Here is a 22573-nt window from a genome sequence, read left to right as displayed (position 1 = left end):
CAAGTTAGGAAGTTTTATAGAAACTACTTCTCTTGCAAGATTTCTGGGACTACATGCTTCTGGCTGGATTGCAAACACTGAGAGAAGAACCTTTCTTGTAGAATTTTGACATTTCTGCTTTTGGTTCCTGAATATGGAAATGAAGAAAGGCACAACATCAAGGTTTTTAAAAAAATTAGCAAGCGTTTTTAACCTAAAAAATTGTTTAGCTTGGGGCTTAGTTTGAATTTTGGACAAATATTCATGTCATTTGTTCTAAACAGCATCAATTTGCCTGCCCCTAAAACAGATTTGAATATGTTAGGAAACAGTTAAAAAAATCAAACCAAAACATCTAAAAATACTCTGCAGAAAAAGAGACCAAATACTTTCAGCCACACACTCCTACTTCCTACCTTAAAGTATACAAGATTTTCCCATCATTCCATATTCTCAGAAGCTGATTGGGTGTAGTGATCCAATGAGCTTCTGCTGTTTTAGAATTTCGGAAGATAGTGTCTGGTATCCATATCAATCCAACCATATTGCTGTTTAGAGTCAGTATTTTCATGGTGCTGTTGAAACGAAGGCGGCTGTCTGTCCATGTCTGAGCAAAAAATATATCAATTTGGTATTCCTGTAATAAAAGCACAACATAAAAACTGAAGTTGGTTCCACGCATTCCACTTATATTTGGTCTTTGATAGGATATAGTTAAAGGGCTGTAGCCTCAGTCAGTGTAATTCAACATAGCTCTATTAAAATCAATGGATCTATGTTGATTTACACCAGCCAAAGAGCTGGTCTTTTAAAGTTTTTTTGTTTGTTTGTTTTCATTCTCAGAATTAGTTTACTTTAGGGGGAAAAAATAGAACAACATGATCTCCTGCATTGGCCTTTTGGCTTAGCATGCTCTGCCCCACCACACAGTCTTGACCATCCATCTCTGTGTGAAGTTGGGGAAGTCACAACTGGACAATATATCTGCAGCGGCTTCCCTACCACAGTGTGAAAACAGAGGCTTTAAGGAGCTGCTGTATGATGAAACAGGTGTTTGAGATTCAGGTAGCATTAGACAAATATGGCTGGTGATTAAATGAGTCAGCTGACGAATGACAAATTGTGTGGAACATGGCAGCCACACACACATTAATTGTTCTGTTTCTAAACTGTTGCATGTAGAGCCTGTAGCAGAAGGATGCCAGGATCATAGATTCTAATTTACTTTTCTTTACCAATACCTCATGTATTTCAAATGCCAAGGGCCAGAATTCTTTTAAACTGCCATTAATATGCTAATCCAGATGCTACAATCTTATCTTTTCTATAGTTACATTTTATTGCCATGTTTCTGTTACTAAGTAGTCATAATTACGGTGATAAAATAGAAGTTACACACACACACACACACACACACACACACACACACACACACACACACACACACGTGTGAGCATGTGTATATATTATTACATACAAAAAACTTTGTTTACAGATAGATATTTAAGTTTCAAAATCCAGTACTTAAAATAGCAATTCCACATCTGCCAGTACAACCTTCATTCTGCATCCTGGTGCATCCAACCTATTCATTGAATGATGGGAGGATCTTGTGGGAAAAATGTGTTTATATAAAGACTTGATCATAATGCATAAGTATAAAGGGGCAGAATTAAGGGTTCCTGGTCAATATGGAAGTTCCTTGCTTGAGCTTTTGTCCAGCCTAATTTTCATTTAATGTAGGTTTTTTGCATGAAGGTTCCTTGGTGATTTTTTTTTTTTAAGGAAAAAAGTACAAACCAATTCTATTATGCACCACTGTAACAACTTATCATGTATTATTAGCAGGGTTTGTGCTATGAATTTATCCTAATATTCTAACTGTATTCTAGGAGCCATCTGGTTACCCTGCATTATTCCTATAATTACCATCTTTTGCAGGCCATCCTTCCAGAATTGATGTTATAACACTATTTATTGTTATTCATTGACACTATTAGCCAAGAAACACACTCTGGGACTCTCAGCTTTCCATGATGAATGATTGACGGATATGTAAGAATTCTTAGCATGTATAGGAATAGCAGGTAATATATCACCTTATGACTTGCAGCATAGCTACTAACAATCCCTAGAACCTTGCCCTTTAGCCTTTCGAGCTGTGATTTTTCTTTTTTAATTAGCTTTACTTTCAGGGGTAGAACAAGAGATTTGACACTGGGACTTATTTTCATCTTGGTGTGCAGGGAATTGCACATCTCTGTACATTGAGACAAGGAAGTATATCAAAGTATCTAGCTCATACTGATTGTTATTTCTGTTTTTAAAAACATGGGAAGTGCTCAGAAATTACAGAGGTGAGGAAATGGTCATAAAACTACCCACCTATATATATTTATAAATGTTCAAAAAGTATTATTTCCTCACTTTGCCATTATTGCAGAGAGTGGGTTATTCACATTATGTTCTACTATTTGCCCCATCTCTGCCAGCTCCTCATTGCAACACCCTGGAGAAGAGAGGCTTGATATAGAATGGAATCTGCTAGACATGGCCACATGTACAGCAGTTTTCTCTAACTGCTGAGCTAGTGGAACTGTTCCTTTAGCTTGCAAGCAAAGACCAGTATTTATGGAGCCAAAGGCTATGATGCCACATATATACAGCTGGCTAATGAGCATGGTGTATTTATAAACAACAATGGATTGATGCAAGATGTTCATATCTGAAATTATTTGATAGGAAAATGTTTATTTTGATTGCCAAATTATTTCTAAATTTAGGAGCAGCTGTAATTCTCTTTTGGGATATTGTACACACTTAAGATTTTGCTTATTCAAAAGGAAAGACGGCCCTGAACTGTTTAATTAACATCCACCATACTTTTCTTCCCCATACTCTCCACAACACCCACATTCCTTCTTTTTAAGTATTCCAGGAGGTAAGGTAGTCCAGCTGGCATTTCCTGCTAAGTACTACATTTAGAACTGCCCCTAGAGGTTATTCAAAATACAACTGGTAAAGCACAAACCCGAGATGGGCAGATGCAACTCCATTTACTTGAGTGGGTTGCTTAAACCAGGGCTGAATTAAGCCTGTGTGCATATATAACTGCATTGGATCCCCTAGTAATAAAACATGGCCTATTGTTTTAAATGTGTTTCTCTGGCCTATGCTCAGCTTGAAATAATTTATTTAAGCAGTATCACATAACAACTCAGTAAACAGTATTCCCTCCCACCCCCAGCATCTTTCCTAACAATTTAGCTCTGCTTAAAAGTAACTCATTACAGATGCAATGTACTATATTCAATAATAAGGGATAAACAGATATTTACATTTGATGACTGAACTGTAATTTCCCCTTTTTCTTCATCCACTAATCCCTTTAAAAAGGGTGCTGGATCGGTACAGCCTTCATATTAATCATTGTAATTACCTCACCCTTCATCCAAATGGTGAATAGGGTTCCTATTTAGGTATTCCATTTTTGAGCTAGAGACAGAGAGGTCAATTTTGAAAGCTGGGTGTATAAAATTAGGCTCCTTTGCCCAGATCCTCAAAAGGTATTTACTTGCCAAATTCTCGTTGATTTCAATGGGAGTTAGGCACCTAAGTGCCTTTGACAAGCTGGGCCCTAAATTTTAATATATAGGCACTTACACGTAAGTGGCTTGGTTTTCATAGATGCTGAGTGTGTCCCTCCTGGCACTCAATAGACAACATTCATTGCAGTGTGGAGGAAGGGTGCAATGGCCTGTGAACCATTTAAACCCCACATACGGACTGTGCAAGGTATCTGCTGAGTGTGCACTCACAAGTGATACTCGCCTATCCATTCTGCTAGCTTCACTTAGGAGTAAGTATTTGGGCCATAATGTATGAAAAGACAAGGATCACTTTCAATTAACTGGTTTTACCTTTTAGAGGAATATGTAGGCCAATTGTTTTATAGAGGTAATACTAGCATTTACGGTATTTAGGCAAGAAATAATCTTTATCTTAAATTCTATGTAAAATCTTCTGCCTAGAAAATCTTAATGGGAACAGGTTTCTTTGCTAACACCAAGAAACCAATCTCACCAGTTATGGCTAGAGCCACATCAATTTCTAAACACATTTCTGAGATGTTACCTATGCAAAAAAAATAAATCTTCTTGCCTGTTCACATTATACACAGTAGGCCTGCTCCTGATTACTTATTTATGAATTACAGAAGTAGTTTGTACTCCTGGGTGTTAGAGGCCTGTGGAGCTAGAGAATGGGAGAAGGGTCTTGAATTCTCCTCTCTGGCACTGATAGAGTAGAGATGCAGGCCCAGATCCTGAATGGTATTTATGCTTCTAACTTACATTGAAATCAAGGGAAGTTAGGAGCCTAAATATCTTTGAGAATCATCATAGATATCATTGTAGTAGGTTGATTAATGTGCCTTTCCACTTATCTGCAATAGGACCATGACGATAAAGGGCATGGAGATATGGTGGTTGTAGAAAGAGAAGATATATGTCTTGTGTGGGGAGGGAGAGTGAGGGATTGACACCACAGGGTATTAGATGCTCTAATATGTGAGACAGGGAATTATTGAGAAGTATTTTGTGGGTAGGTGGATTGGGAAAAGGAATTGCACATGTTTAACTTATTTACAAATCAGATCAAACATCTGTTTGTTTTCTCATTCTCAAAGGAGACATGGAGAGGAACTCTGAAAAATATTGCATGTTATTGAATGCCCTTGGTTCTCACTTGGGCAAATCCAAGACCACCAATCATCCACTTACAATGCTTGGTTTCACTCAGATTGCATGGAAGCATCTAGAAAGACAATATGCAATCTATCTTGCCAAACATATAGGAAAAAAAGTGTAACCGTTTTAGGCAAAACACTAAAAATGTCCAACAAGGCAGCTGTTACAGCTAGTCATTCCTGAGGGTCCCTTTCTGAGTATCCAGTGCAGCAACTGTCTGTCTGAGGTACTTATATGGCCCCCATCACTGTAGTATCTGAGTGCCTCACAAGCTTTAGTGTATTTATGCTAATAACATCCCTGTGAAGTTGGGAAGTACTATGTGAATGGGCCTGAAGGGGTTAATGAGAGCTAGTGGGCACAATCAGCGTTACATCACTACACATGCACTAGGAGTCAAACCTGGTGGGAGGAGTTAAAAGGGCTGAACCTGGCAGTCCAGGCCTAACTAGGAAGGAGAGCAGATCTATGGCACTCAGTGAGAGTCAGGGAGCTGAGTGGGCTACTGGCAAGTAGAGGCTCCCTGAAGGAAGGTAGGTCTACAACAGGGGGCCCCAGGCAGTTGGGAAGGAGTAGTAGGAAGTGAGTTTGACCAGGACTCTGTGAGGAGGGGCCTTCAGGGAGCACGGAATCTCCTGCTGAGTCAGGGTCTGCCCTGCAAGGGGAGTGGAGAAAACTCTCTCCAGGTGGAAACAACTGGCTAGCAGGAACTGCAGCTCTGCAATGAATGAGTGGAAGAGAAAGAATGGGGCTGATACACTAGGAGTGCAGGAAGAGGCTGAGGCAAAATCCCAAGAAAGGCAAGATAGGAAGTGGTCTAGAGAGGTAGTCAGAGGTCTGTGTAGTCAGGCCTTGATTATCTGGTCAAGAACTGGAACCCACTAGAGAGAGAGAGCCTAGAATCCCCCATCATCTCACCAAGAAAGGTGGAGTGGAACGCCCCTCCCCAACAAATGGTAAGGACTACTGAATCCCCTGATACAACGGTAAGTACCGAGGGTTCTATATGACATTGATGGACTCTTATTTGCTGGACTATTGGTACCCCAGAAGTGGTGGGAGTCTATGTGACCTAGCCAGAACGCCAAGCTGCAAGAAGTAACCGACTACCACAGGGCTAGAACAGCATTCAGCAGGAAGCTCTAAAGGAGAAGAGCCTGCTGTGCTATGCTCAGCCACCTGAGGGTGCAATTGCTTGTGAATCATATGCTTACATCCCCATTTTACAAACTGGAACTGAGACGCAGAGAGGTTAAGTGATTTTCCCAAGGTCACACAGGAAATCTATAGTGGAGCAAGAAATTTAATCCAGGTCTCCTAGTTCCTAGTGTAGTACCTTTAACTACTGGACAATCCTGCCTCTGCAGTCCTTCAGTGGCCACTTTCAAGTAAACAAAATTACTGAATGTCAAAAAACATGCTAGACAACCCCCACAAGAAGCAAAGATACAGTCTCTGTTCAAAGAGTATGCAATCTAAATGTAATATGACACAAATCAGACCCATAAACAAACATGGGCAGGGGTTAGGAAAAGCAAATTCATAGGTGAAAATAATACAGAGTTACTTGTGAGATCTACAGTTATCAAAGTTTTTACTGTGATTTAAAATACACTTCTCACCATGGGTCTTGATATTGTTTTTAACCAAGTTAGGCTTGTGACTATAAGACAATATACATGATTCAGACAATTCTGGGCAAATTGCTAAAATTGGTCAACTGTAAGTGCACTTTCTAGACTCGTGTTTCAGGGAATTGCACATGTTTAACTTGTTTAAAAATCGAACCAAACATCTGTTTGTTTTCTCATTCTCCAAGGAGACATGGAGAGAAACTCTTAAAAATCATGCAAGTTGTTGAATGCCCTTGCTCCTCACTTGGGCAAATTCAAAACCACCAAGTTTCCATTTGCAATGCTTGGTTTCACCCATAAACTGTCTAGAAAGACAATATGCTCTCATGCAAACACGTAGAAAAAAAGTGTAACAGTTTTAGGCAAAACACTAAAAATATCCAACAACCAAAATATCCCAATATCATAACTCAAAATACGCCATTAACCATATCAATTACTATAATGCTGTATTTCTAACAGAGAAAATCTCAAGTTTTGATACATTCCAAACAAGCTGTTTCATTCAAGGTAACAGAAAAGTATATTTACAATTGCTTCCCTTTCAGGCATGTACATTTTGCCTTAGATAAACACTTAACTCGGCATTTGTAGTATTCTCTATATTTATTGTAGGGTATACTTAGGAAAGACTTAGATAATATTAGCTATCTGAGACAAGTTTTTAAGGATCCCTGCTGTTTTGCGTGAGACAGACAAAAGGCCAGTTTTCCAAAAAGTTTTTAGTCTGTGCTTCAACTGTGCATATGCACAAAATTTTCTTAGGCAAAATTGCAGTCTCGTGCATTCACCTGTTAGAATCTATACATGCAAACCACTTTTATGCACAATGTATACATTCAAGGAGGATTTGTGTACAGAATTTCTGTCATCTGATTGCACAAACGGATGGTGTGAAACTAACTTCCCATGTACACCCATAGCTAAAGATATTTTGAAGATACAGCTCAAAGTGTCAGGGGTTCAACCAAAGCCTCTTTCTCAAGAGCTTTGTTTCCTTTAGACAAATTTCAGGAAGTCATTATATATATATATACACACATATGTGTATAGCAATTAAATACCCAAACACAATTCTTAAGTTACAGTCCAAAATTATCATGTTTAAAACCAAAAGAAATATAATTCCTGTACAACGCACAGATAATAAAACATGAATTTTACGATCATGAATGTGGGACGTTTGATCTCAACTGTAATTCATAGATAGTGATAAATAGATAAAATTATTCACTCTCCATTTCAGCTTCTGAAGTAACTACTCTAGTATTACATGATTCCACAGCTACAATGCTATGAGCTAAATTTTGGAGAGTATATGCCAAAGAACAAAAAGAAGTTCTGCAATTTCTCCTGTGAACTGATTACATTGATATAAATACAAAATCACAGGAAGGGATTAAAACAAATGCAGCTTCTGTGTGGAGGGAGGGGAACCCTGCAACTTTAATGCAATTTTCCTATATACTAGAAATGTAATAGGTAATATATGTGGGTGATTATACAGATACTCCTGATATGCCTATCTACCCTACTAATTACCTGCCTGATATTAGAAGTAATTGTTGCAGGTTTGTTTCAGTTTACCCAGATCTGGAAAGCTGTTTGTTGCTATGGAAACACTCCCACCTCTATTCCTCTATACTGAAGCAATAGTTCCCCTCCCAGTTGCTATAGTAACAGTTTGCAACAGGTTCCTCTTCACACAATAGCTGCTCTTCCTCTCTGCATTGCAGCTTTGGTCCTCACAGCTGTTAATTGTGGTTATTATGCTGGAATCCACCAGAGTTGTCTAACTAGAACCTACTACCCAGGTTCTTCAGCTGTTCTTAGCTACATGTATCTCAGTACTGCTGAAAACAGCTCAGAGAGGGAAGCCAAGAGCACTCGTTATATGTGACACGGGGCAGGATACAGATACTATTTTTTAATTATGACCTATTATATACTACAGGTGAAATTCACCCCTAAGCAAAGGGCCAAAATAATACATATGCACAACTTAAACCCCATATCATATCATCAGTGATGCATAGGCCTATGCTGGCCTTTCCACCCAGGGTTGAATGCTAAATGCTCTCCAGCCATAGGATTTCTCCACTGCAAAGTGTATAAAGTCCACAGGGTCCCAACCCCAGTCTCTTTTAAAAAGGGCTGTTTTCAACATGGCTAGCCTTGATGGAGTCATCTTCAACGGACATAAGCTGCTTAAACTATAGAGATCATGGTTAATCAGATTAGTTGCTGACCTCTGTAAGCATAAGAGAAGACAAATTGAAATCTAAGGGCCAAGTTTTGCACCACCACTCTATTTTCCTCACTGGCACAACCCTGGATTTACATCAGATGGATAGAAATAGAGTTTGGTCCTATTTTTGTTGCTCTAGTCCATATTTCAATACAATAACAGGAGACCTTTGTTTTATAATAATGTTTTATCTCACCAATGTCTCTAAAATATATTTCATAACACACCATGGTGAATGTTTGTTTCAAAAGTGGGGCATGAACCAGTTTATAACATACAATTCAGTTGCCAACAAGAGCAGAAAAAATACCATCACAGTTTTCTTATCAATTAGCTTATTGTGAATTACATGTACCTTTCCTCCCCATCGCCACTGTCACAGTTTCAGAGTGACTCCACCTGTGTCCCCCCATTGTAGTGCCTCAAGGGAACCCACTTAAGGTTTCAGGCTTTGTAGGCATCACCCTTTGTCATAAACAGATAGTTAAGGGTTAATGCCTCTTTTACCTGTAAAGGGTTAACAAACAGGGAACCAAACACCTGACCAGGGAACCAATCAGGAGACAACATACTTTCAAATCTCGGTGGAGGGAAGCCTTTGTTTGTGTTTTTTGGGGTTTTTTTGTTCTCTCTGGGTTCTGAGAGTGACCACACGTACCTACAGGCTCTCTAATCTTCTATTCCAATTTTGTGAGTACAAAGGTAGAAAGGCGGTGTAGTCTTTTTATTTGTTTTCCTTTATTTGCAAATGTGTAGTTTGCTGGAAGTATTTTAAATTGTATTTTGCTGGGGGGGAGGCTTCTTTCTAGTTTTTATAAGCTGACAGACCCTGTAACTTTTTACCATCTAAATTGCAGAGATAAACTTTTACCTTTTTTCTTTCTTTTTATTAAAAGCTTTGCTTTAAGACCTGTCTGATTTTTTTCTCCTAGTTAAGGCTCAAAGGAACTGAGTCTGTGTACACCAGGGAATTGGTGGGGAGAAGGGAAAGAGAGCAGGGGGGAGAAGGGAAAAGTGAATTTCGTCTTTGTTTTAGATTCACGGAGTTTGAATCTGGATTGCCTCTGGGTGAAGGGAAAAGAGGAGGGGGGAAGGTATCATTCCTCTCTGTGGTGATTCAAGGAGTTTGAATCACGGTGATCTCCTAGTGTACCCAGGGCGGAAAGGAGCTGGGAGGAAGAAAGGAGGGGGAAGGGAAATGGTTTATTCCCCTTTGTTGTGAGACTCAAGGAATTTGGGTCTTGGGGTCCCCACTTGCAGTCCCTGTGCACCTCATTGTGCTCTCCCCAGCAAGCCAGTCTACCTAATGGCCAGCACTCATATAATGCTTTCTCTAAGAGAACAAAGACAAGGGTTTTTACCAGTGACTGCTTTCTTCAAAAGCAACGGACATTAACGCAAAAGCATCCCAGAGAAAACATATACAAAGCAATAAAAGGATTTAGATGCTCGCTAAATATACCAGGAATCGCCCATCTTCCATATGGGGAGTCTTGTAGCCCAAAAGCCTTTCTACAAGGGTAGGGGCTGCCCTAGGACCAAATGTCCCATCCATTTGCTGAATCGAAAAAAACACCCTTAATCTGTTTAAACTCAACCTTTTGTACCTAACGCCTTGCTTTATATCCCTCCTGTTCACCAGGAGGTTAAGCTTCCGAGGGTGGGTATCTTCTACACAGCTAGCCTTGGGATTTTACCTTAATCAGTCAGAACGATTCCAGATTATGTCCCTCACCTATCACCCGCTCCTAGGAACAGAAAAATGCACATCACCCGTATTGATTCAAATGGCTACGAATACATTACAGCTCGTTCTGTCTGGCCCATATCAGTATTTTTGCTTTTTGAGGTTTTCATTTTGTAAACATTAATATACAATGTGGTCCATAAAGATACTGTATAGGGTTGCAATATCTGTCACTCCCACCCCAAAATCAGCTAGAAATCCAAGAAAATGATGGTTGAAACGGGGCTTGTGAGTTGTTCTTAGATTTTTTGGACTTGGTGATCTTTCCCTGAAAAAATGAAGTTAGGTTTGCAGTAGTATCTAACATAGACCACTGAACGACTGAGGTTTTAATTATCTGTCTTGGTAAGAGAACCTCTTCCCTCCTGATAAATACATATAAGCCAGTTGCAATTAGAATTAAGAAGGTCATCTGGTTGAATAGTTGCTTAAATAAAAGTAGCAAAGAATCCTGTGGCACCTTATAGACTAACAGACATTTTGGAGCATGAGCTTTCGTGGGTGAATACCCACTTCGTCAGATGCATGTAGTGGAAATTTCCAGGGGCAGGTATATATATGCAGGCAAGCTAGAGATAATGAGATTAGTTCAGTCAGGGAGGATGAGGCCCTGTTCTAGCAGTTGAGGTGTGAAAACCAAGGGAGGAGAAACTGGTTCTGTAGTTGAAAAGCCATTCAGATCCAGACTAACACGGCTAGCCCTCTGATGCTTTAATAAAGTTCCTCTCTGTGTCGTCACAGAAAGAATAGTCTTCAGAGGTGACTTTCATAATGGGAAGTTACATTACCAGACTGAGGAAAAACCAATGAAAAGACACTAAAGCAAGAGAATGTCTAACAATTTTTTGTTTGAGATTCATTTTCCTTTGTTCCTCTAACATAATGCAACTTCAGAGTACTTCAGAGGGGCACTGGACTGATGAATCGTTTGGGGGGAACACATTGATAAAAATGGGGACTTTTAAAGCTGTTTTTTATTGTGATTTTCTGGTCTTTGATAGTAAGCCAACGTTAGTTATTCTTACTTACTGAAAGAGATTTCATGTCCTTCAAAAGGCTTCTAGGAGAAAGAATTTGGATAGGAGTGAGTGCAATACAGCTGAATGCAGCTAAAATTGAAGATGGTTTGCTGAGTGGTCGCATTTTAATAAACGACCACGAAACATAAAACTCCAGTAGCTTGGCAGCTGAAGTAGGCAAGGGCAGGTTTTTCCACATTGTGAGAACTTTTGTTTCAACAAGTCAACAAAAAGAATTTCAAATAAGTCAGAGAGTTTAGTAAAAAGAGGGCAAGTCGCACAATTGTCGATAGATCACCTAATCACCATAGTAATTTTTTCCTAGCCTAGCATTAAAAGAAAATCTTAAATCAATAATTTAGAATAACAAAGACAGGAACAAAGAGACATTTAGAACAAATTAGTAAGAACTGAAATATCATACTGCTAAATCTGGAAATAATCCTGATAGCCACAAATAATGAAACTGAAAACAGGATAACAAGCTGAGGAAATTAATTATATGTATATGTTTAAAAACTACTAAGTAGATCAAAAGATCACTTAGATAAATGGCAAACAGACTGAAATGATCCAGATGAATAACACACAAATGGAAGCCAATGATCAAAATGTAACACTTGCTGCCACAAATGACATATATGCTGGAAATATGTTAATATCCTGGAACAGCAACCCACTCCTGCTAGAGATGTGAATATTAAAGCAACTAATCACAAACAAGCTCCCCTTCCTGACAGTAGCCTTTTAACAAATATGTTCAGGTGTTTGTAATCTGCGCACCAGCTGAGAAGGAAAGAGAACAATCAGAATCTCATAAAAACAGAGGGTAATGTGTGACTAAACTTTATTTCTAGAATTGTGAAATTAACAATGCCTACAAATGCTGGATAAACAAGGTCCAAATTCAGTTTAGATCAATCTATTGCGCAGACCTTATTTGCGCACAGACTGGCTAACCTAGTAAGGAGGGCTTTAAACTAGGTTCGATGGGGACAGGTGAGCAAACCCCACAGGTAAGTGGGGAACAAGACCTGGGAGATGGTCGGAAACAGGAGGGAGCATGGGCTATAATGGCAGAGAGAAAGGAGGGTCAGGGCAAAGCTAGGAGGCAAGATCAAACCAGTATCTTAGATGCCTATATACAAATGCAAGAAGTATGGGTAATAAGCAAGAAGAACTGGAAGTACTAATAAATAAATACAACTATGACATTGTTGGCATTACTGAAACTTGGTGGGATAATACACATGACTGGAATGTTGGTGTGGATGGGTATAGTTTGCTCAGGAAGGATAGACAGGGGAAAAAGGGAGGAGGTGTTGCCTTATATATTAAAAAGGTACACACTTGGACTGAGGTGGAGATGGACATAGGAGATGGAAGTGTTGAGAGTCTCTGGGTTAGGCTAAAAGGGGGTAAAAAACACGGGTGATGTCGTGCTGGGAGTCTACTACAGGCCACCTGATCAGGTGGAAGAGGTGGATGAGGCTTTTTTCAAACAACTAACAAAATCATCCAAAGCCCAAGATTTGGTGGTGATGGGGGACTTCAACTATCCAGATATATGTTGGGAAAATAACACCGCGGGGCACAGACTATCCAATAAGTTCCTGGACTGCATTGCAGACAACTTTTTATTTCAGGAAGTTGAAAAAGCTATTGGGGGGAAGCTGTTCTAGACTTGATTTTAACAAATAGGGAGGAACTCGTTGAGAATTTGAAAGTAGAAGGAAGCTTGGGAGAAAGTGATCATGAAATCATAGAGTTTGCAATTCTAAGGAAGGGTAGAAGGGAGTACAGCAAAATAGAGACAATGGATTTCAGGAAAGCGGATTTTGGTAAGCTCAGAGAGCTGATAGGTAAGGTCCCATGGGAATCAAGACTGAGGGGAAAAACAACTGAGGAGAGTTGGCAGTTTTTCAAAGGGACGCTATTAAGGGCCCAAAAGCAAGCTATTCCGATGGTTAGGAAAGATAGAAAATGTGGCAAAAGACCACCTTGGCTTAACCACGAGATCTTGCGTGACCTACAAAATAAAAAGGCATCATATAAAAAATGGAAACTAGGTCAGATTACAAAGGATGACTATAGGCAAATAACACAGGAATGCAGAGGCAAGATTAGAAAGGCAAAGGCACCAAATGAGCTCAAACTAGCTATGGGAATAAAGGGAAACAAGAAGACTTTTTATCAATACATTAGAAGCAAGAGGAAGACCAGGGACAGGGTAGGCCCACTGCTCAGTGGGGAGGGGAAAACAGTAACGGGAGACTTGGAAATGGCAGAGATGCTTAATGACTTCTTTGTTTCGGTCTTCACTGAGAAGTCTGAAGGAATGTCTAATATAGTGAATGCTTACGGGAAGAGGGTAGGGTTAGAAGATAAAATAAAAAAAAGAGCAAGTAAAAAATCACTTAGAAAAGTTAGATGCCTGCAAGTCACCAGGGCCTGATGAAATGCATCCTAGAATACTCAAGGAGTTAATAGAGGAGGTATCTGAGCCTCTAGCTATTATCTTTGGGAAATCACGGGAGACGGGGGAGATTCCAGAAGACTGGAAAAGGGCAAATATAGTGCCCATTTATAAAAAGGGAAATAAAAACAACCCAGGAAACTACAGACCAGTTAGTTTAACTTCTGTGCAGGGAAGATAATGGAGCAAGTAATTAAAGAAATCATCTGCAAACACTTGGAAGGTGGTAAGGTGATAGGGAATAGCCAGCATGGATTTGTAAAGAACAAATCGTGTCAAACTAATCTGATAGCATTCTTTGATAAGATAACGAGCCTTGTGGATAAGGGAGAAGCGGTGGATGTGATATACCTAGACTTTAGTAAGGCATTTGATATGGTCTCGCATGATATTCTTATAGATAAACTAGGAAAGTACAATTTAGATGGGGCTACTATAAGGTGGGTGCATAACTGGCTGGATAACTGTACTCAGAGAGTAGTTATTAATGGCTCCCAATCCTGCTGGAAAGGTATAACAAGTGGGGTTCCGCAGGGGTCTGTTTTGGGACCGGCTCTGTTCAATATCTTCATCAACGATTTAGATGTTGGCATAGAAAGTACGCTTATTAAGTTTGCGGACGATACCAAACTGGGAGGGATTGCAACTGCTTTGGAGGACAGGGTCAAAATTCAAAATGATCTGGACAAATTGGAGAAATTGTCTGAGGTAAACAGGATGAAATTCAATGAAGATAAATGCAAAGTGCTCCACTTAGGAAGGAACAATCAGTTTCACACATACAGAATGGGAAGAGACTGTCTAGGAAGGAGTATGGCAGAAAGATCTAGGGGTCATAGTGGACCACAAGCTTGATACGAGTCAACAGTGTGATACTGTTGCAAAAAAAGCAAACGTGATTCTGGGATGCATTAACAGGTGTGTTGCAAACAAGACACGAGAACTCATTCTTCCGCTTTACTCTGCACTGTTTAGGCCTCAGATGGACTATTGTGTCCAGTTCTGGGCACCGCATTTCAAGAAAGATGTGGAGAAATTGGAGAGGGTCCAGAGAAGAGCAACAAGAATGATTAAAGGTCTTGAGAACATGACCTATGAAGGAAAGCTGAAAGAATTGGGTTTGTTTAGTTTGGAAAAGAGAAGACTGAGAGGGGACATGATAGCAGTTTTCAGATATCTAAAAGGGTGTCATCAGGAGGAGGGAGAAAACTTGTTCACCTCAGCCTCTAGTGATAGAACAAGAAGCAATGGGCTTAAACTGCAGCAAGGGAGATTTAGGTTGGACATTAGGAAAAAGTTCCTAACTGTCAGGGTAGTTAAACACTGGTATAGATTGCCTAGGGAAGTTGTGGAATCTCCATCTCTGGAGATATTTAAGAGTAGGTTAGATAAATGTCTATTAGGGATGGTCTAGACAGTGTTTGGTCCTGCCATGAGGGCAGGGGACTGGACTCGATGACCTCTCGAGGTCCCTTCCAGTCCTAGAGTCTATGAGTCTATTAAAAATATAGACAAGATTAAAACAGCTGTGCCTCAGAATCCTCAACTTTCATTATAGGCTAGGCTGGTACCACTACCTATTCAGAATGCCCAGTGCTTCCCATTATAAAACCCTTTTTTCAGTTGGATGTATCTTTGCCAAACTTTAACCACTTGCATAGAAATTTTCCATGTTAGAGAACTGTGTGAGGCTAAAATATTTTTGAAAATGTCAAGCATGATGGTTCAGCCATTTCTAAGAATGAGGCTAGGGAAAATAAGTTCTTTTGCCCACGTTAAAATATTCTAGTGATTTTTTTAAAGATTGTCTACTGCCCCCATGCTCAAAGAGTCCTACAAAAAAGGGTTAATTACAAAGGATGAATATAAACAACACAAGTATGTAGGGGAAAAAATTAGAAAGGCAAAGGCACAAAGCGTGATTAAGCTGACTAGAGACAAAAGATTACAAGAAAACATTCTACAAATACATTAGAAGCAAGAGGAAGACCAAGGACAGGGTAGACCCATTACTCAATGGGGTGTGGGGAGGGAACAATAATAAAAAAATGTGGCAGTGGCAGAAGTGCTAAGTGACTTTTTTGTTTTCTTTTTCACCAAAAAGGTTAGCAGTGATTGGGTGTCTAACACAGTGAATGCCACTGAAAATGAGGTAGGATCAGAAGCAAAAATAGGGAAAGAACAAGTTAAAAATCACTTAGAGAAGGCAGATGTCTTCAAGTCACCAGGGCCTGATGAAATAGGTCGTAGAATACTCCAGGAGCTGACTGAGGAGATATGTGAGCCATTAGTGATTATCTCTGAAAAGTCATGGAAGACAGGAGAAATTCCAGAGGAATGGAAAAGAGCAAATATAGTACCAATCTATAAAAAGGAGAATAAGGACAACATGGGGAATCCCAAACCATTCATCTTAACTTCAGTACCCAGAAAGATAATGGGGCAAATAATTAAGCAATCAACGTGCAAAGCCCGAGAAGATAATAAAATGATAACTAACAGCCAGCACGGATTTGTGAAGAACAAATCATGTCAATCTGACCTAATAGCTTTCTTTGATGGGGTAACAAGCCTTCTGGATAGGGGGAAGCAGTGAATGTGATGTATGTCGTCGTTAGTAAGGATTTTGATACTATCTTACATAACCGTCTCATAAACAAATTAGGGAAATACAACCTAGCTGGAGCTACTATAAGGCTAAGATTTAGTCATGGGTATTTTTAGTAAAAGTCATGGACCAGTCATGGGCAATAAACAAAAATTCATGGCTCATGACTGGTCCATGACTTTTACTATAAGTACCCCTAACTAAATCTTAGTTAATTCTGGGGCCACAGGACACAGCTGCTCTGGGGAGCCCCAGGGATCTGCTTTTGCTCGGGGGGACAGTTGGGGTGCCTCTGCTGTTCTGGGGGGTGCAACCTGGGGTACTGGTGTTGGGGGGGGGAGAATGGCCCAGGGCACTGCTGCTGCTTTGTGGGGGGGGGGGAAGCCCACTGGCTGCTACTTGGGCAGCCACAGGGCCAGCTGACTGGGGCCACTCCAGCAGCAACTGGTGAGGCTGGCCCTGGGGTTGCTGCAGCAGCTGCTGGTGCAGCTTGCCACAGGCCCCCTGAGCATCTCCTGATGCAGCTGATCCAGGCTCCCCGACCAGCTTCAGCAGCTGCTGATGCAGCTGGCCCTGGGGCCACCCCAGCTGCTCAGGTGGCTCTGGGTCAGTTGCACAAGCTGCTGCAGAAGCAGAATTCACAAAGGTCCCAGAAGGTCACAGAATCCATGACTTCCGTCGCCTCCATAACAGATTTGCAGCCTGAACTATAAGGTGGGTGCATAACTGGTTGGAAAATCATTCCCAGAGAGTAATCATCAGTGGTTCACAGTCATGCTGCAAGGGCATATCGAGTGGGTCCCGCAGGAATCAGTTCTGTTCAATATCATCTTCATCAATGCTTTAGATCAGGGGTTGGCAACCTCTGGCACGTGGCTCGCCAGGGTAAGTACCTTGGTGGGCCAAGCCAGTTTGTATACCTGCCGTGTCGGCAGCCTCAGCTGATCACGGTTCCCACTGGCTGCGGTTCACCACTCCAGGCCAAGGGGGGCTGCAGGAAGCGGCATGGGAGCTGAGGGATGTGCTGGCCATGGTTTATCACCGCCCCCATTGCCCTGGAGCAGTGAACCGTGGGCAGTGGGAGGCACGATTGGCCAAACCGGCCAACGCAACAGGTAAACAAACTGGCCTGGCCCACCAGGGAGCCTATCCTGGCGAGCCGCGTGCCAGAGGTTGTCGACCCCTGCTTTAGATAATAGCATAGAGAGTACACTTATAAAGTTCGTGGATGATACCACGCCAGAAGGGGTTGCAAGTGCTTTGGAGGACAGAACTGAAATTTAAAATGATCTGGACAAACTGGAGAAATAGTCTGAAGTAAACAGGATGAAATTCAATGAGGACAAATGCAAAGTACTCTACTTAGGAAAGAACAATCAGTTTCACACATACAAAATGGGAAATGAAAGCCTAGGAAGGAGTTCTGTGGAAAGGGGTCTGAGGGCCATAGTGGATCACTAGCTAAATATGTGTCAACAGTGTAATGCTGTTGCAAAAAAAGCAAATATCATTCTGGGATGTATTAGCAGGAGTGTTGTCAGCAAGATACAAGAAGTAATTCTTCCACTCTGCTCTGCGCTGATTAGGTCTCAACTGTTTCCAGTTCTGGGCACCACATTTTTGGAAAGATGTGGACAAATTGGAGAAAGTCCAGAGAAGAGCAAAAAAAAAAAAAAAAGGATTAAAGGTATAGAAAACATGACTTATGAGGTAAGATTGGGGAAAAAAATAGGTTTGTTTAGTCTTAAGAAGAGAGGACTGAGAGGGGACATGACAACAGTTTTCAAGTACATAAAAGGTTGTTACAAGAGGAGGGAGAAAAATTGTTCTCCTCTATCTCTGAGGATAGGACAAGAAGCAAAGGGCTTAAATTGCAGCAAAAGTAGTTTAGGTTGGACATTAGGAAAAACTTTCAGGGTGGTTAACGAGTGGAATAAATTGCCTAGGGAAGCTATGGCATCTCCATCATTGAAGATTTTGAAGAGCAGGTTAGACAAACATCTGTCAGGGATGGTCTAGAGAATACTTAGTCCTGCCTTGAATTCAGAGGACTGGATTAGATGACCTCCTGAGGTCCCTTCCAGTCCTACTATGTTATGATTCTATGCTTTTGAGCAGAGATTTGCAAGTTTGGCATATAGATGGCTTTTTTTGTCAGGGATGTGCCTTTTGCTGCCCGGTGAAATTCTGTCTACATTTGGCCACATGATTGAGTTTCTGTTTTATCAGTGCTCTTGTAAATACACAGGAAATTATACACAAGAAATCTACATGAAAAGAGCATTATTAAGATCCCAATGCTGAGTACTCCAAAGATTAGACTAGATTCACAGAACATCTGGGGGTGAATAGTAGGACTCCCTTGTAACCTTCAGCCCAGTGATTAGGGATGTGGAAGACCCCAGTTCAATTCCCTGTCCCTAATATGAAGAAAGGTTTTGCACTTGTGTTTCCTACATTGCAGGAAACTGCCCTAAGTACTGAGCTATGAACTATTCTGTTATGTGGCTATCTCGGTCTGTCCTCTTGAAGCTATCCATTCTTTATAAATGGATTAGTCATTGGAGCAGGGATTTGTAGTTGGTCTCTAATATTCTAGCTGAACGCTCATACCCCCGGGCTACAAAATCATTCTCATTCGCATTCTTTGGCCCAGTGATTCATAACAACAATGCATAGTCATTGGGTCAGGCCATCCCTGATGTTTTGTGAATTTACTCCTTCTTTGCTTTTGTCAAAAAAGAGATCCAAGTTCCCAGAAAAGAATTAGGAATACAGCAGACTGGTAAATCTTTCTAGGAAAATAAATCTGGCCACTCCCAGCTGACTGAAGGTTAACTTTTTCACCTGCATAAAACAGAGAATGAGATAGAGAAATAGAATAAAGAAACTTCCTTTAATGTGCAAAACTGTTGAGTGGCTAAGATACTAACATTTTTCGTAGGGAAAAAAATGATGTTCACATAGTATATTTACACAGATTGATATTAAAACTCATGTTTATCCACAGTGGGATATGAGATACTACTGTTATTTCCTATTCTGTGTATACAGAAATAGATGTGATACCTCAAATACTGTAATGTGGTTACTGGTGAATTGTGACTTATAATGGCAATTTTTTTTTAGTTTTTTAAATATAGTGTATATTAATACACTTGATAAATGTGTGTTTGACATGGATTAAAGTCCTACAATTGCAGGAAAATTTTAGGGTGGGGGGAATAAAACAGGAGGTGCTTTCTGAAAAAAGTAGAAGTAGTTTTAGTTTTGTGTTTTTTTAAAAATGAGCATTTCCTGTAGACTCAGAGAGATTAAACTGTTCAAGCTGTCCAACATGTCAACAGTAGCTCAGGGATACTTTAACATTGCCTTTCCTCTACAGGTACCTTTGGAAGTCCTTACACTTGCTGAAGGATGAGCTGGCTGAGTAGTATCATTATTCATAATACCAGAACCAAACTAATACAGCCTTTTTATTTAACATGTCTGCAGACTGTAGACTGTTTTCCTCATTTTTGCAAATAGATACTTTCTTTCTATAGCTATATTGACTTCACATCTTCTGACCTGTTTTCATGTTAAGTGCAAACTTTGGCAGAAATGCTTTTCAATGGATCCCAAACCTTTTCAACTAATGTGAATAAATTTCTTTCCCCTTTCTTTGTAGGCTGAATATCCAAAAGGCTCAGGTATAGTATTTTTCATTATCCTCATGAAGCTAGTCATTACAGACCTTTTCCCAGCTTGATGGTCTGTCTCCAGATACAATCCATTGTTCCTTTCTGCTTGGATAGAGAACATTATTTGTCACTTCTCTAGTTGTTATTCACAAGCAGTAATTTGCATTCCTTGAGATTGTATTTAAAAAGTTAAAAGCTCTCAAAGTTTCAGCTTCTATTGCTCCCTTTGTTGACCATATCCAGGACCGGCTCTACCATTTTTGCCACCTCAAACAAACAAACAAAAAAGCTGCTCGGACTGCCGCCCGAACTGCCGAAGCAAAAGAAAACAAACAAAAAAAACCCTGTGCCGCCCCCAAAATGGAGGGAATGCCGCCTCTTAGCATGTGCCACCACAAGGCACATGCCTCCTCCGCTGGTACCTGGAGCCAGCCCTGACCATATCATACAATCTTCATTCAGTACATAAAAGAAACATCTCAGATTCTGTACAAGTGACCAATGTCCCCCTTAGTGTTAGGCATGGCAAGCACTCCTTCTTTTGTGCCTCTTTCTGAAACACTTCAATGCTGATAAACTTCATGATGAAGCAATCAGTAATAGTTATGCAGTAGCAATTTCCAACAAATATTCTATATTGTCAACTATGAAGGAGGAGTGGACTTTAATTTGAGATTCTGTCACAGAGATTGCTGGAAAGCAACTGGGATTAATCAACGGTAAATAACAGATGATGCCATCAAATGATGGGAAAGAAAAAAAAAGAGGCACAGCGCAGAAGGGTTGCACTGAAAGGTCAGTCAAGTCAGCAAAGAGAGGATTGTAATCAATGGTGGAATAATATGGCACAGTGCCTTTAGAAGCCTCTGAAACCTATGACCAGAAATGTGTATTTGACACTTTGAAAGCCCCAGCTGGGCATCTATTCTTGCAGCTTCTTCCAGATGAGGACGAAAATGAGAATACTACCAGGATATTGATGCACAACATAAGAATTGGCATGAACATTTTTATGAATTAGTGATTCGCACCAAGATGTAAATTACAACGTAATTCAGAAAGGAACCCAGCAGAAAACAGGGCAATGACATTAGAGGAAGTGATGCTTGTGGTCAAACAGTTATGAAGTGATAAAGCTCCTGGTCTTGACATCATCATAACTGCTAAAGAGTGGAGGCCCAGATTAGTTCACTGGCATCACAGAGTTGTCTCGAAAGCTTGGGAAATGCGTCACTTTCCAGAAGATTGGGAAAAAAAGGGACTTTTCCAATCAGGAGAGCAATCAGCTTACTAAAATTACAGGGGAATAATACTGCTGTCAGTCCCAGGGAAGGTGTTTACAATCACAAAGCTGAACCAATTGAAATACTGTTTCAGCCCAAAAATGAGACAACCAGTATGGTTTCCACATAGGTCAATCTAAAATCCATGCTATATATGCTCTGCAGGATGTTATTGAAAAGACTAGAGTGACAAAAGGAAGTTAACATCATGTTTATAGACTTTGCAGACTTTTTTGACTCACTGCATTGATCAGCCTTGTGGATACTGCTAGGCCAGCATGGGGTAACTGAGGACTCAGTGTGCCTAGTGGAGGAACTGTACCGCAGAACATTTAGCTGTGTGGGAGTCAATGCTTGCATTACAGACTGGTTTTCAGTAGAAACAGGAGTACTTCAGGGATGCAATCTTTCATCTACATTATTTAATGTTCTAATAAACTATGTGATGACAAAGCTGATTGAGGCCAATGTAGGAGATGTGAAATTTAAAGATTCATCTTTAGAGGATCTCAAGAATGAGGATAATATTGCCTTACTTGGAGAGACTCCTGACCAACTACAACTAATGCTGATAAAGCTGCAAAAAACTGCGGGATCTATGGGACTTAACATCAATGGTGATAAAAATCAGATATGCATGCTTCCTATACAATAAAAATGAATGGCCAACACTGTATGCAGATTGCAATGACACTGAATGGGTGAATAGTTGTATCTCTCTGGGTAGTCAGTTGATAGCAGGAGGTTCTAGATTCAAATAATTCATGCATCAGATTGATCTTGTGGCAGTGGCATTTTGGCATCTTTAAAAGCCTCTATTTGGGTGGTGAGACGTCTGTGTGACAACTAAGATACAAGTGTTCAATACAGTAGCGATGACAGCTTTGTTAGATGGAGCCTAAACATGTCTGTTAAAAACAGCTGAGAAGAGGAAACAGTTTTCAGTGTCAAAAATTACAGTGTATTCCTAACATCCACTGGTTTGATTTTGTCACAAATAAAAAGGTAGGTAGATAATCTCAGCAAATTGCAGACACGCACCAGTTGAGAATAAGATGACTGTAATGATAGGGTCATTTCCAACATACAGAAGAAGGTATGCTTTTACAGAGGTTGAAGGAAGCAGAGCACAAGGCCAACCACAAATG

At 40.3% G+C, this 22573-nt stretch overlaps 1 protein-coding gene across 1 annotated transcript in view; it reads right to left on the bottom strand.

The window, feature by feature from the left end:
* GABRG3 (gamma-aminobutyric acid type A receptor gamma3 subunit) overlaps positions 1 to 22573 on the bottom strand; it is a 612547-nt gene that overhangs the window by 278065 nt on the left and 311909 nt on the right. Inside the window, exon 4 of the mRNA XM_030571105.1 lies at positions 396 to 616. Within this exon, the coding sequence (XP_030426965.1) occupies positions 396 to 616 (221 nt within the window). The remainder of the gene's footprint in view (positions 1 to 395; positions 617 to 22573) is intronic.

Source organism: Gopherus evgoodei, chromosome 1 (assembly GCF_007399415.2).
Source record: "Gopherus evgoodei ecotype Sinaloan lineage chromosome 1, rGopEvg1_v1.p, whole genome shotgun sequence".
Taxonomy (NCBI): Eukaryota; Metazoa; Chordata; order Testudines; family Testudinidae; genus Gopherus; species Gopherus evgoodei.
This window is presented reverse-complemented; position numbering and strand designations above follow the sequence as displayed.